General features: G+C 48.3%; 1 protein-coding gene across 2 annotated transcripts in view; it reads left to right on the plus strand.

The window, feature by feature from the left end:
- The window catches only part of DHRS11 (dehydrogenase/reductase 11), a 48,609-nt gene that overhangs the window by 19,510 nt on the left and 12,921 nt on the right, over positions 1-16,178 (plus strand). Inside the window, exons 2-4 of one of the 2 annotated variants that reach the window (XM_070945196.1) lie at positions 6,825-6,860; positions 8,768-8,977; positions 10,425-10,519. In XM_070945196.1, coding sequence (XP_070801297.1) covers positions 6,825-6,860; positions 8,768-8,977; positions 10,425-10,519 — 341 coding nt within the window. The remainder of the gene's footprint in view (positions 1-6,824; positions 6,861-8,767; positions 8,978-10,424; positions 10,520-16,178) is intronic. The other variant, XM_070945205.1, reaches the window with a different exon arrangement.

Genomic DNA, 16,178 nt, shown 5'->3' on the forward strand with positions numbered 1-16,178 from the left:
AAAAAGTACCTTTTCAAAATGGTCTAGTTAGTAATTTCTTTATAGCTTCATAAATTTATTTATAAATTCCTTTACGATTGACGGTGAATTCTGAAAGGCTGAACTTATCTGTCACTTTAAGATCTTCTTTGTCAGCCCAGACTCTTAGAATAAGACACAGGATTGCATTTATGGGAATCTTGGCAATATGGGATGAGAATGGTGGATTAAAAATACAAACAGTGATTCATGGCTTCCTGGTAAAAGAAAAACAGGAGGGCTGGGAAAGAAGGAAGGAAGTGTGGCCAAACACCATACAAGAATTTTGTCTTCCTCCTTTTCTTTTTTTTCCCCACAAAGAGCTTCAGAATATCCTGAGATACTTTACACAAAACTCCATCTTGGATTTATACAGGTAGTCCTCAATTTACAACCATTCATATAGTGACCGTTCGAAGCGACATCATCACTGAAAAATGTGACTTGTCACCATTTATCACATGACCGTGGGCAGCATCCCCAAAGTCACGTGATCAAAATTCAGACACTTGGCAACTGACTCATATTTATGACGGTTGCAGTGCCCCGGAGGTGGGGGGGGTGGGGGTCACAGGATTCCCTTTTGCGACCTTCTGACAAGTGAAGTCGATGGAGGAAGCCAGATTCACTTAACAACCGGGTTACTAACTTCACGACTGCAGTGATTCACTTAAGAACTATGGCAAGAAAGGTCATAAAATGGGGCAAAACCAGGGGTGGGATTCAGCCGGTTCGGGCGAAACAGATGCTAATTTTACACCTGGTTTGCCAAACCGGTAGTTGCAAGGACTGGCTGGCCCCGCCCCTCCCAGGAGTCTCCATACAGCCCGTTTTGGATGCCAGGTAAGTACAGGGCCTGCGTGGAGGCTTGGGGGGGAGGGGGGGGGCGAAAAACAGCCCTCCCGGAAGTTCCGGAAGTCTGGAAACGGGCCTGTTTCTGGCCTCTGGAGGGCCTCCAGGGCCCGGGGAAGGCCATTTTTGCCCTCCCAGAGGCTCGAGGAAAGCCTCTGGAGCCTGGGGAGGGCAAAAATGCCCCCCCCCCCGCCACCATGGTGCAGGAGGGCCAAGTAGGCCATACCCACCATGGCCACGCCCACCCAGCAACCAGGCAGAGAACTGGTTATTAAAAATTTTGAATCCTACCCCTGGGCAAAACTCACTTAACAGCTGCCTCGCTTAACAACAGAAACTTTGGATTTCACTGTCGTAAATTGAGGACTACCTGTAAGACAGCTATCTGTGTTACAAGACACACAAGTAATGGGTGTATCCATGATAGGGATGGATCAAAGGTGCCGTTTATAGCCTCTACCAGGAATTTGCAGTCTGAATAATTGTGGTGGTTCTTATAAGAGTTTGATGCAGAGGGAAGGCCTGGCAGGAAGTTGAACCTGGTTACCCATCCTGGTAACGCTTTCCCAGAGAACGAGGGGTTAAAGTGGGGCAGATCTTTGTATTTGGAAATTCTAGGGCAGTGGTGGCTAACCTTTTTGCTGTCGCGTGCCAAAAGTGGGGAGAGTGTGTGGGGGTTGCGCATACGTGGCCACACCCATAATTCCATGTGCCCCACCCCTCCTGCGCATGCGCACGCGACCACCCCCATGCTTCCCCCACTTTTGGCACATGATGGCACTGTGGGCCCGGTAGGCCCATTTTTTGCCCTCCCCAGGCTCCAGAGGCGAAAACGGCCTTCCCCACCACCCCGGAGGCCCTCCGGAGGCCAGAAACAGCCCGTTTCCCAATGCCCGGTGGGCTTGGAAGACTGGAAAATCAGGTGGCCAGCACGCACATGCGCGCTGGAGCTGAGCTACGGCAACGCTCGCGTGCCCACAGATATGGCTCTGCCTGCCACAGGTTTGCCATCACGGTTCTAGGGTGCAAGTATAGCTGAGGAAGAAATACAGCTAAGTCCTTGACTTGCGGCCACAAGTGAGCCCAAAAGTTTAGCAAGACCGTTGTTAAGTGAGTTTTGCCTCATTTTACATCCTTTCTTGCCACCGTTGTTAAGTGAATCACTGCAGTTGTTAAGTTCGCAGCACGGTTGTTAGGTGAATCTGGTTTCCCGATTGACTTTGCTTGTCGGGTGGTCGCAAAAGGGGATCACATGATCCTGGGACTCTGCGACCGCCATAATTACAAGCATCCAAATTTTGATTGTGTGACCACAGAGGTGTTGCAATGTTTGTGTGAAAAAGCTTATAAATAACATTTTAACTTTGAACCGTCACTAAACGAATGATTGTAAATTGAGGGGTACCTGTACTGTTGTTTGCACTACAACGTATTCTGTGATTTAGAATAGGGGAGGGGAGGGGAGGGTAGAGTAAGAATAGAATAGAATAGAATAGAATAGAATAGAATAAGGAATAGAGAATAGAGAATAGAGAATAGAGAATACAGAACAGAACAGAACAGAACAGAACAGAATAGCAGTTGGAAGGGACCTTAGAGATCTTCTAGGCCAACCCCCTGCTCAGGCAGGGAACCCTATACTGCAACCTTAAACATTCAAAGAGCCATCTGGACCCGTTTCCCACAGAAAAGAAAACACCGGGAGCCACAAAACCCTCCCCGTGCCTGACTATTTCTTGAGCGGCCACAAAATCAGCACATGTAGTTGAATTAAACGTTTTGTTTTTTTCTGAAACTTTTCTTTTCTTGGATTTATCCATGGTTGGCCTATCAGGGATTGAAAAGCTCAATAAATCGCACGCTAGCGGGTGTCGCACATTAGCGGTTGTGGTGCATATTTTGAGTGACAGGGAGCCGCAGCAGAGGGGTGAAAGAGCCACATGCGGCTCCAGAGCCGCAGGTTGCTGACCCCTGCCCTAAACCATCTCAGACAAGTGGCTGTCTAGTCTTTTCTTAAAAACTTCCAGTGTTGGAGGATTCACAACTTCTGGAGGCAAGTTGTTCCACTGGTTAATTGTTCTAACTGTCAGGAAATTTCTCCTTAGTTCTAGGTTGCTTCTCTCCTTCGTTAGTTGCCATCCATTGCTTCTTGTGCTGCCCTCAGGTGCTTTGGAGAATAGCTTGACTCCCTCTTCTTTGGAGCAGCCCCTGAGTTATTGGAACACTGCTATAATGTCTCCCCTAATCCTTCTTTTCATCAAACTAGACATACCCAATTCCAGCAACCGTTCTTCATATGTTTTAAGCCTCCAGTCCCTTAATCATCTTTGTTGCTCATCTCTGCAGAGTCTCAACATCTTTTTTACATCACAGCAACCAAAACTGGATGCATTTATTAGTGGGGGAAAAAGACTTGGATTTCCGTACAGTTGTCAAAGTCAATTCTGCTTGGGTCTGATTGGATCTGTGGCAAAATGCTGGCAGGATCTAGAGGTCATTTAGCCAACCCCTCCTTAATCCAAGACTCTTGCAACCGTCCCATGTCTGCGTGATGGTTCTCTATCTTCTGCTTAAATCCCTTTCCTGAATCTGTCTGCTCTACCACCAAAAGAATTCCTTTCACAGGTAATCCTCAATTTATGACCATTGGTTTAGTGACTGTTCAAAGTTATGACAGCGCTGAAAAAAATGGCAACCGATCCTTGCGCTTACTTGCTTATTTATTGACTTACTTTATCTTGAGTATTTTTTATTTATTTATTTATTTTGCAATTTGTGTATAGTTTGCAGTCATTCACGCCATTCTTCCTGCAAAACACCAACTGCCTTGGACTTTGCTACGTTCGTTTTACGATTCTTCCTCTTCGTTGCATCATAGCGTCTATCATTCATTGTAGATCTTTGGGCCAGCCAACAACATGGCATTGTCTGATTAAAAACCACATGTACATTTAAGACTTCGGGCAACACACCCCTGCTACCGCCATAAACAATCCTTTTATATTTAGTCACAAGGATCTCAAATAATTAAGGGGACATTTCTGGGAGTTGAAGTCCACAAGTCTTAAGGCTGCCAAGTTTGAAGACCTCTGTTTTAGAGGGTCGTGGAGGCCACTTGGAGGTTTATCTGGGTCCTCAGGCTCACCTGAGTGGTGCAAATGGTTCCTGAGGACACAATAAACCTCCAAGTGGCCTTAACGACCCTCTAAAAGGATGCAAATGAGCAGCTGTCTGCAAGGAATATAAACCCTTCCATTCCCCACCATCCAGTCAGAGCTGAAGAAGCTTCTTGGATGAGAAGTAAAATCTCTTCAAAGAAAAAAACAAGAAAGTCCAGTTTCCGCCTGAAAAAGCAGCTTTGGGACAAAGAGACTGGACAATGAAATGGTATAGGACAGTGATGGCTAACCTTTTTGCCATCGTGTGCCAAAAGCGGGGGAGTGCAGGGGGGGGTTGCACTCACATGTGCCCACACCCATAATTCAGTGCACCCCGCTCCCCCCACGCAGGCACGCGTGACACCCCTGCACTCCCCCCGCTTTTGGCACGCGATGGCACAGTGTGCCCAGTAGGCCCGTTTTTTCGCCCTCCCCAGGCTCCAGAGGCTTACTTAGAGCCTGGGGAGTGTGAAAATAGCCTTCCCCATCCCCCCGGAGGCTCTCCGGTGGCCGGAAATGGCCTGTTTGCCGACTTCCGGTGGGACTGGAAGGCCCATTCTTCCCTCTCCCCAGCCTCCAGAGCCTTTCTAGGAGCCTGGGGAGGGCGAAAATGCCCTCCAGAGGCCAGAAATAGTGGGCCCAGAAGGCCCGAAAGGCCGTAGCTGAGCTAGGGCAACACTCGCGTGCCCACTGATATGGCTCTGCGTGCCACCTGCGGCACGCGTGCCATAGCTTCTCCATCACTGGTATAGGATCTCCTGACATAAGTAGAGGGTTGGACTAGAAGACCTCCAAGGTCCCTTCCTATTCTATATTCTATATGCAAACCGTATCCATATTTTAGTATTTCTCCAGCTATCTTGTTCACATCTGCAGCCTCACTGTATTTTCAACAAACTCACAGCATTTATAACTTCCTTTCCTTGTTTGTTTTTCTTTGGACACAGCTTCTTTCAGTTCTGGGTTTGTTTGTTTGTTTTCATAATACCACAGTCAGTCCCCTATAAAGTCTAAAATGCTCCTTTCGGCATTCCTTCGCTTCGATTTCATCTCAAATAATTTCCTCATTTTTATTTTTCGTTCCCTACAGTTCACGGGAGACAGGCCTCAACCTTGAAATTTCCCCCAACAATTTTAGGGTGGATATAGTTTGGGTGTTTAAATCAGAAATCTGATAGCACTTCTTCTGGCTAACAACTTCTAGAAAAAAGCATAATATGCATAGAACCGGTGAGGTGTAGTGGTGAAGGTGCTGGCTTAGAAACCAGGAGACTGTGAGTTCTAGTCCCACCTTAGCCATGAAAGCCAGCTGGGTGACTTTGAGCCCAATCACGAGGAGACTGAGAGTTCTAGTCCCACCTTAGCCATGAAAGTCAGCTGGGCCAATCACCAGGAGACTGTGAGTTCTAGTCCCGCCTTAGGCGTGAAAGCCAGCTGGGTGACTTTGAGCCCAATCATGAGGAGACTGAGAGTTCTAGTCCCACCTTAGCCATGAAAGTCAGCTGGGCCAATCACCAGGAGACAGTGAGTTCTAGTCCCGCCTTAGGCATGAAAGCCAGCTGGGTGACTTTGAGCCCAATCACGAGGAGACTGAGAGTTCTAATCCCACCTTAGCCATGAAAGTCAGCTGGGCCAATCACCAGGAGACAGTGAGTTCTAGTCCCGCCTTAGGCGTGAAAGCCAGCTGGGTGACTTTGAGCCCAATCATGAGGAGACTGAGAGTTCTAGTCCCACCTTAGCCATGAAAGTCAGCTGGGCCAATCACCAGGAGACTGTGAGTTCTAGTCCCGCCTTAGGCGTGAAAGCCAGCTGGGTGACTTTGAGCCCAATCACGAGGAGACTGAGAGTTCTAATCCCACCTTAGCCATGAAAGTCAGCTGGGCCAATCACCAGGAGACAGTGAGTTCTAGTCCCACCTTAGGCGTGAAAGCCAGCTGGGTGACTTTGAGCCCAATCACGAGGAGACTGAGAGTTCTAGTCCCACCTTAGCCATGAAAGTCAGCTGGGCCAATCACCAGGAGACTGTGAGTTCTAGTCCCGCCTTAGGCGTGAAAGCCAGCTGGGTGACTTTGAGCCCAATCATGAGGAGACAGAGTTCTAATCCCACCTTAGCCATGAAAGTCAGCTGGGCCAATCACCAGGAGACAGTGAGTTCTAGTCCCGCCTTAGGCATGAAAGCCAGCTGGGTGACTTTGAGCCCAATCACGAGGAGACTGAGAGTTCTAGTCCCACCTTAGCCATGAAAGTCAGCTGGGCCAATCACCAGGAGACTGTGAGTTCTAGTCCCGCCTTAGGCGTGAAAGCCAGCTGGGTGACTTTGAACCCAATCACGAGGAGACTGAGAATTCTAGTCCCACCTTAGCCATGAAAGTCAGCTGGGCCAATCACCAGGAGACTGTGAGTTCTAGTCCCGCCTTAGGCGTGAAAGCCAGCTGGGTGACTTTGAACCCAATCACGAGGAGACTGAGAATTCTAGTCCCACCTTAGCCATGAAAGTCAGCTGGGCCAAGCACCAGGAGACTGTGAGTTCTAGTCCCGCCTTAGGCGTGAAAGCCAGCTGGGTGACTTTGAACCCAATCACGAGGAGACTGAGAATTCTAGTCCCACCTTAGCCATGAAAGTCAGCTGGGCCAAGCACCAGGAGACTGTGAGTTCTAGTCCCGCCTTAGGCATGAAAGCCAGCTGGGTGACTTTGGGCCAGTCTCACTCACACTCTCTCTCTCTCTCTCTCTCTCTCTCTCTCTCTCTCTCTCTCTCTCTCTCTCTCTCTCTCTCTCTCTCCAACCTACTTCACAGGGTTGTTGTTATGGGGGAAACAAAAGGAGAAGGAAGGTGTGTTGGATATGTTTGCCAGCCTGAGCAATTTATAAAAAATAAAAGTAAAAAAAAATTACAAACATAGGCTCTCTTGATGGAAAGATAGCAATGGCGTTGGTTTTTTTTTTTTTTTTAATTTGATTTATATGCCGCCGTTCTCCGGAGACTCAGGGCGGCTTACAATGTGCTCAGCAATAGCCTTCATCCTTTTGTATATTTATACAAAGTCAGCTTATTGCCCCCACAACTGGGTCCTCAATTTATCTACCTTAGAAAGGATGGAAGGCTGAGTCAACCTTGAGCCTTGGTGAGATTCGAACCTGCAGTAATTGCAGACAGCTGGTCTTAATAACCAGCTTAATAACAGGTGCCTTAGACCACTGTACTACCAAGGTTCCTGGAAGTTATAATTTTATGCTTTCTGTGATTAGGTAAGACCTTGTCTTCTTGACTTCATGCTAATTTTGACATTGAGTCGTCTAAAGCAGTGGCGTAGATTTAATCCTGATGTACACGGACTCCCCTACAGATCCATCACCGCCTTCAAAATATCTACCAAACAGATTTCCCCGTAACCACAGCTTCACCCCTATCTCCACTTTGAAACTTTTGTTTTCATGGAACATGAAAATGTATCTAAAATACGAATGAATTCCAGTTATTCCCTCTCAGTCTCTGTCTGTTGTGGCCTGCCAGCTGCCAGCAGATGAGGAGTTTGGGGAAGAACTTGGGCAGGTTCCGGAGCCTGGGGAAGGCGCTGATGGATGCTCGGTGTCGGATGCAGAGATAGAAACAGGCTGTTCGGTATTTCCCAGCCAGAGAGGCAGCTGCCTTTGGAGTCAAGAGATGAGTGAGGAGGAGGAACAGCTGGGGCCTGTTCCAGATCTACGTATGCACAGAGCAGATAGGAGAGGTGAATAACGGAGGACAATGAGGAGCGGTGGGCGTGGGCGGACCCACCCGTGATTTCCGCTACCGGTTCGGGTGAACCAGTCCGAACCGGCTGAATACCACCTCTGACAATGAGCCAGCTTGGAAAGTAAAACAAACGTGGACACTGACTGCCTGGGGAATAAATAGGAGGAAAGTGGAATGGTTTGGTTGACGCAGACAACCAGTCGCATTTCTGGAAAGTTTGCTCCTTGTGTGTTTCCTGCCTTGCCAGAACTGAAGTTTGTCTATTTCTCTGTTTGAACTGACTTAATTGGCAGCCTCCTGGCTGGGAGCTCACAGCCTTGCATTTATCATAATGAGCTGATAAGGACTATTCTTTCAGTTAACTCCTTGCAGGACTCTTGCTTGGACTTTCTCTTGATGAAGGCAGTTAATTCCCAATCTATATATATAATAAATGGCTGTACGTGTGGATGTGTATGTTCCAGCATAACTCTGGAACGCCTCGAGCAATTTCAATCAAACTTGGTACACAGATGTCTTACTCTCTGGAAACAAATACTGTGGGGGTAATACGCCCCTAACACCTCTCGGGGTGAATATAGTGGCCGTGCCGCCCAGCTGATCAGTCCCAGTAGCCCTCTGCAGCAGCCATGTGCCAACCGCTGGGCCATTCCGGACGGCGAGGAGGACCATTGCTGCCAGATGAGTGTCGGCTCAGGTGGTTACCCTGGTGGCCGGCCATGCGCAGTCCCAACGCCACCTGCCACCGGATAGTGGTTACCGGTGGGCGTGGGCAGCCGGATGGACGGGGTGGGGCCCAAAGACTTATAGTGATTTTGTTTATGATTTTACATTATAATGTGTATACTATACGTATACTTTTAAAAGTCTGTAAGGATTGGGATACATAAAAACCCGGGCAACTCTGAGTTATCAGTAAATAGGGGTTTTTCTTTGCAGGGAGTCTGTTTCTTGTGTCTGTGAAGGCCGAGTGAGAACACTCTCTTTTCTTGTTCCCCTTTCAGAAGTTGGCAGCCGAGTGCGAGAGTGCTGGGTATCCGGGTGTCCTCATCCCATATAAGTGTGACCTCTCGGTGGAAGAAGAGATTCTCTCCATGTTCTCCGCCATCAAGACTCTCCATCAAGGGGTTGATGTCTGCATCAACAATGCTGGCTTGGCACGGCCAGAACCTCTGCTGTCTGGAAAGACCGAGGGTTGGAGAACCATGATAGATGTGAGTTGGGGGGGGGAAGGAATCTCCAGGGAACCTTCTCGACCCATCCGCAGAGGGCCCATTGCTGCCAAAATGTTCAGCATGCCAAGAAAGCTAAAGTTCCTCCACATGGGCTGGTGTGCTCCTTGACATCTTCTACAGACAAATTTGTATTTGTATGTGGCTCTGTAGTTTTGGTTTCTCAGCTCATCCAAGCGATTGACAGTGCCAACATAATTGATTTATTTCCTGTTCCTTCTTCTGTTCTATCTCAACCACCATCTCTTCTTCCTCTTTCATGTCATTTTCCTCTTCTTTCTCTTCCTCCTCACTCTTCTGTCCCTCTTCCTTCTGTTCTACCTCGACCACCAACTTCTTTCATATCATTTGTTCTTTCTCTTCCTCATTATTTTTCTTCTGCTGCTCTACCCAACCACCTCCTCCTCTTTTTCCATATAATTGTCCTCTTCTTTCTCATTGTTCTTCTCCTTCTTCATCTCAACCTCAACCTCCTTCTTGTACTTTCTCCTTCTTCTCCTCCATCTCAACCTCAACCTCCTCCTTGTACTTTCTCCTCCTTCTCCTCCATCTCAACCTCAACCTCTTCCTTGTACGTTCTCCTCCTTCTCCTCCATCTCAACCTCAATCTCTTCCTTGTACTTTCTCCTTCTTCTCCTCCATCTCAACCTCAACCTCCTCCTTGTGCTTCCTTTTCTTCTTCCTCCTCCTCCTTCTCAACCTCCTTGTGCTTCCCCCTCCTCCTCTACCACCTTCTCCTCCACCTCCTCCTTCTCAACCTCCTTGTGCTTCCTCCTCCTCCTTCTCCTCCCTGGAAGGAGGCCATAGTAAAGCCGTGTTTATTCATCTGAACTTTAGTGTATTGTTCAAATTATTTACCTCAGAGGTCAGTGACCTGTTCCGGTTGTTTCCTCGTTTGAGCAATGGCATAAGCATTCAACAGCGCCTCCCACCCCCAACATCTCAGAACATCACCAAGGTTGCGCCACATTTTGACCTCGTTTTAAAATCTTGCACGGTTTTTGCATTTATTTTATTTTTTTTGCGCCCAGCTCTTTTGAGCATCCAGAGCGGAATATCAGAATCTGGTAAGATTAGTTCTTCTCGCATATTTTTTGCCCATTTATTTAAACACGGCGTTTATTGTTATCAAATAAAATCCAACCTTTGATTACAGTCATTAACTGCCCGAAAGCAAACACAATCACGGACCTAAGAGGAAAAGAAAAGCGGTAAAATAATTGAGAGCAGATAAGCTTAAGACCTTCATTTTTTCATTAAAAGAAAATTTGATGGGACTATTTATTCGGGAGATCTCAATAGAGGCCCACAGGAGCTGTTGCGGACTGCATGAAAAGTTAGGTACAGGGCTGGTAATTGCTAATTTATTTAAATCCAAAGCCCCTGATTGATTTTCCAGCCGCCTTCTCTTTCTTTCTGTTTTTTCCAGGTGAATATCTTAGCAGTCAGCATCTGCACGCGGGAAGCTTACCAATCCATGAAGGAAAGAAATATTGACGATGGACACATCATCAACATTAACAGGTGGGGAAATTGCACAAGTGAACATTTATTTATTTAGTTATTTATTTACTTACTTACTTATTTACTAATTTATTTAACTTATTTATTTATTTTCTGCCTTTATTGTTTTGATAAATAGCTCAAAGTGGCTAACTCCTCCTATTTTCCGCACAACAACCCTGCAAGGAAGGTTGGGCCTGAGAGAGAAAGAGTAACTGGCGCAAAATCACCTAGTCGGCTTTCATGGCTAAGGCAGGACTAGAACTCTCAGTCGCCTCGTGATTGGATCAAAATCACCCAGCTGGCTTTCATGCCTAAGGCGGGACTAGAACTCTCAGTCTCCTCATGATTGGATCAAAATCACCCAGCTGGCTTTCATGCCTAAGGCGGGACTACAATTCTCAGTCTCCTCGTGATTGGCCCAAAGTCACCCAGCTGGCTTTCAGGCCTAAGGCGGGACTAGAACTCTCAGTCTCCTCGAGATTGGATCAAAATCACCCAGCTGGCTTTCATGCCTAAGGCGGGACTAGAACTCTCAGACTCCTCGTGATTGGCTCAAAGTCATCCAGTTGGCTTTCAGGCCTAAAGCGGGACTAGAACTCCCAGGCTCCTCATGATTAGCTCAAAGTCACCCAGCTGGCTTTCAGTCCTAAGGCAGGACTAGAACTCACAGTTTACTGGTGATTGGCCCAAAGTCACCCAACGGCTTTCATGTCTAAGGAAGCTAGAATTCACGATCTCCTGGTTTTTAAGGAACCTTCCCCTACAGCATGGGTGTCAAACTTGCTGCGTCACGTTGCTGTCATGTGATGTTTCGCGATGTTTTTCCCCTTCGCGGAGGTGGGGTGACCGTGGCCTGCGGGTGATGCATCCGGCCCACAGGCCACCAGTTTGACATCCCTGCCCTACAGCATCCTTTATATGTCCTTTATATGGACTACGCCTTCCACCAGACCATCCAGCGTAACCAACGCGCCGCTAAAGATTGCTAAATTGAAGAAAATATCCCAAATCTCGTGGATTATCTTTTTTTTTTAATTGAAAAGTTTTATAAAAGATACAAACATTTTCTCCCTCCCTCCCACCCCTCCTCCCTCACCCCATCCCACCCCCCTTGCCCACCCACCCACCCACCCATTCCCCCTCCCCCTTCCCCCCCACCCCCCTCCCTAGACTTCCCAGAACAGGCACAGGGTATAGCATTCACAAACATAAAACTAAAATATACTAACATTTTGTTGACTTCAGATTCTCCCTAGGTCTTTAACTCCTTATAGCTCAAAACACTATAAACATAAACTAAAAATTAGATTAAATATTTCATTCATAAGCTATATGAAACTTCTTAGTCTGATACTTGTTTTGAATATAGTCAGTCCATCTTCTCCATTCCGATATGTACCTTTCATTTGAGTGGTCTTTCAGATATGTTGGATTATCTTTTTGATGTTTCTTTTTTTTAAAGTTTTTTTTTTTAGAGAAACAAACATTTAATACATCAGTTTTCTCTTCCCTGTGACATCTCGGTGTTATCTTCCAAAGTTCTTTCTTTTTCTGTATAGTTGTCATTACTTCTATCTTGATCCTTATCCAGTGCACAATATCAATTCATCACTAACATAATATTCAACTCATCACATATTTTTACATACTTACATAATTAATCATTTATATCTCTTCTCCAACCAATAATAAAAATCATTCCATATTTTAAAATATCCTGAGTCTTCTCTATCTTTAATCATCATTTTGTTGTTTCTTTAGTTCGATTTTAATACAGTTCTACGGTCTACTTGTATTTTGTTTCTTGTATTTGGCAGTGGTTATTTAATTTTGTGAGCCACACACTGATATGAGATGGGCATCTATGAATAAATGAACAAATTTATTTATTTTTATTTTATTTCAAATTTATATACCGCACCTTCTTCCGAGGGACTCAGGGCGGTGTACAGCCAGATAAAAACATACAATACAAACATTAAGAACAATTAAAAGAATATATATTAATTTGGCCCCAGTTTAAAATGACAAACCAATTAAAATATTTAAAAATATGTTAAACCAGCCCGGCTTGCTGGAAAAAGAAAGTTTTAAGGGCATGGCGGAAGGCACCGAGGTCTTGGATTCTCCTTATCTCTGGGGGCAGCTGGTTCCAGAGGGTAGGTGCCTCCACAGAGAAGAATGAATAAGGAAAACTGAATGTTTGCAATTAGACCAGGGGTGAAATGCTCCCGGTTCGGACCGGATCACCCGATCCGGTAGCGATGGAGGCGGGTGGTTTGGAGAACCAGTAGCAAAAATCCCTGCCCACCCCCCACCCCCATGCCCAGCTGAGCCGCACAATCATCAGAAGCTTTTTTTTTTTACTTTTAAAAGCATTTTCTCTACAACCTCTTCGGCTGAAAAAATGCTTTTAAAAGTAAAAAAAAAAAAGCCTCTGGTGATTGCATGGCTCAGCTGGGATCATCACAGGCTTTTAAAAGAAAAAAAACCCTTTTTATCTTTTAAATGCCTTTGACGATCCAAGCTGAGTTGCCTGATTGGCAGAGGCTTTTTTTTTTATTTATTTTTTATTTTATTTTGAATTTGTATACCGCCCTTCTCCCTGAGGACTCAGGGCGGTGAACAGCCAAGTAAAAACATCAAGTACAAATATTAAAATACAGTTAAAATATACATATATAAATTTGGCCCCATTAATTAAAAACAATAAACAAAACACTTAAAAACACTTAAAAAATTAGGCCAGCCCGGCTTGCTGGAAAAGGAAGGTTTTAAGGGCACGGCGGAAGGCACCGAGGTCTTGGATTCTCCTTATCTCTGGAGGCAATTGATTCCAGAGGGTAGGTGCCCCCACAGAGAAGGCCCTCCCCCTGGGGGTCACCAGCCTGCACTGTTTGGCTGATGGCACCCCGAGGAGGCCCTCTCTGTGGGAGCGCACGGGTCGATGGGAGATTGTCGGTGGCAGCAGGCGGTCTCGAAGATAGCTAGGCCCTATGCCATGGAGCGCTTTAAAGGTGATAACCAACACCTTGAAGCGCACCCGGAAGACCACTGGGAGCCAGTGCAGCTCGCGCAGGAGCGGTGTTACATGGGAGCGCCAGGCTGCTCCCGTCACTACCCGCGCTGCTGCATTCTGGACCAGTTGGAGCCTCCGGGTGCTCCTCAAGGGGAGCCCCATGTAGAGAGCGTTGCAGTAGTCAAGGCGAGAGGTGACGAGGGCATGAGTGACTGTGCACAGGGAATCCCGATCAAGAAAGGGCCGCAACTGGCGGATCAGGCGAACCTGACAAAAGGTCCCCCTGGTTACAGCCGTCAGATGTTCCTCCAAGGACAGCTGCCTATCCAGGAGGACTCCCAGATTGCGAGCCCTCTCTGTGGGGGCCAACGACTCGCCCCCAATAGTCAGTGATGGAGTCAACTGACTATATCGGGATGCCGGGAGCCACAGCCACTCAGTCTTGGAAGGGTTGAGCCTGAGCCTGTTCCTCCCCATCCAGATCCGCACAGCCTCCAGGCACTGGGACATCACTTCAAGGGCATCGTTGGGGTGGCCTGGGGTGGAGATGTACAGCTGGGTGTCATCAGCGTACTGGTGGTATCTCACCCCAAAGCCACGGATGATCTCGCCCAGCGGCTTCACATAAATGTTGAACAGGAGGGGCGAGAGGACCGACCCCTGAGGCACTCCACATATAAGAGGCCTTGAGGTCGACCTCTGCCCACCTGCCAACACGAACTGCGACCGGTCGGAGAGAAAGGAGGAGAACCACCGTAATACGGTGCCCCCCATCCCCAACTCTTCCAGCCGGTGCAGCATGATACCATGGTCGATGGTATCAAAAGCCGCTGAGAGGTCTAACAGGACCAGAACAGAGGAACAACCCCTGTCCCGAGCCCTCCAGAGATCATCAACCAACGCGACCAATGCCGTTTCCGTGCTGTGTCCAGGCCTGAAACCCGACTGGAACGGATCTAGATAGGATGTTTCCTCCAAGAATTGTGGAAACTGTCACGCGACCACACTCTCAACAACCTTCGCCAGGAAGCGAAGGTTGGAGACAGGACGATAGTTGGCCAATATTGCCGGATCCAGGGACGGCTTCTTGAGGAGAGGCCTCACCACCGCTTCTTTCAAGGCGGCGGGGAAGTGACCCTCACTCAACGAAGCGTTGATAACACCCTGGAGCCAGCCTCGTGTAATCTCCCGGGAGGCCAGTACCAACCAGGAGGGACACGGGTCCAGTAAACATGTGGCCGCACTAAGTCTCCCCAAAATCCTGTCCACATCATCCGGAGTCACAGCATCAAACTCCTCCCAGGTAACATTCTCAAGACTATTCCTCGTCACCCTGCCCTGATCTACCCAGTCAGAGTCCAAATCCCCCCGGATCTGAGCGATTTTGTCATACAGGTATTGTCCGAAATCCTCCGCCCTGCCTTCCAAGGGATCCTCCCGCGCTCCCGGATGGAGCAGGGAGTGGGTTACCCTGAACAGGGCGGCCGGACGATTCCCTGATGACGCAATAGAGGCGGAAAAGTAGTTAAACTTTGCCGTCTTTATCGCCACTAGGTAGGTCTTAATATGCGACCTTACCAGTGTTCGGTCAGATTCAGCGAGACTGGCCCTCCAACCGCTCTCTAGGCGTCTTTTCCGGCGTTTCATCTCCCTCAGCTCCTCGGTGAACCAAGGAGCCGCGAGGGATCGACACCGGGTCAGAGGCCGCAAAGGCACGACTCGATCCAAGGCCCCACCAGCCGCCCGATCCCAGGCAGCTACCAGGTCCTCGGCCGAGTCGCGTGCCAGATCTTCAGGAATTGGCCCAAGCTCCGTCTGGAACCTATCAGGATCCATCAGGCGCCTGGGGCGGATCCATCTAATTGGGTCCGCCTCCCTGCGGCGGGGTGTAGCGGTTCGAAGGTCCAGACGAAGGAGTGAGTGATCTGACCATGACAAGGGTTTCATGTCTATATCCCCTATAATAAGACCACTCAACCACTGGCCAGAGACAAAAATCAGGTCCAGCGTGTGTCCCCCCCTGTGAGTGGGGCCATGAACTAACTGGGTCAGGTCCATGGCCGTCATGGAAGCCATGAACTCCCGAGCCATCTCTGACGTTTCACCAACGGACGGCAGATTGAAATCACCCATGACCATAAGCCTGGGTGTATCAACTGCCACCGTGGCTATCACGTCGAGTAGCTCGGGCAGGGCCGTTGCCACGTGGCAGGGAGCCAGGTACGTAAGCAGCAAGCCCATCTGAACCCCATGACCCCATCTCACAAAGAGGGACTCACACCCGGCAATCTGTGGCACAGTGGTCTCCCTCGGACCCAGACCTTCGTTAATAATAACCGCCACCCCCCCCGCCCCTCCCCTGGGCCCTCGGCTGATGGAATGCTCTGAAGCCTGGTGGACACATCTCAACCAGAGGGACCCCTCCCTCCGGGCCCAACCAGGTCTCTGTAATACCCGCCAGGTCCGCTCCCCCCTCTTGAATAAGATCGTAAATGAGGGGGCCCTTATTTACCACGGACCTGGCGTTGCACAGCATCAGCCGGAGGCCCAGGTCCTGAGTATCTGAGCCACCTAGTATCCGAGGGGAGCCTTGAGGACCGGGGCGTGCAATCGCTCTCAAGTAGCGAGTGCGCACCCCCGGCACAAGATAAGGTCCTC

The sequence above is a fragment of the Pituophis catenifer genome, unplaced genomic scaffold, assembly GCF_029215685.1.
Source record: "Pituophis catenifer annectens isolate HBS135680 unplaced genomic scaffold, rPitCat1.0.hap2 SCAF_1, whole genome shotgun sequence".
NCBI classification, from domain to species: domain Eukaryota; kingdom Metazoa; phylum Chordata; class Lepidosauria; order Squamata; family Colubridae; genus Pituophis; species Pituophis catenifer.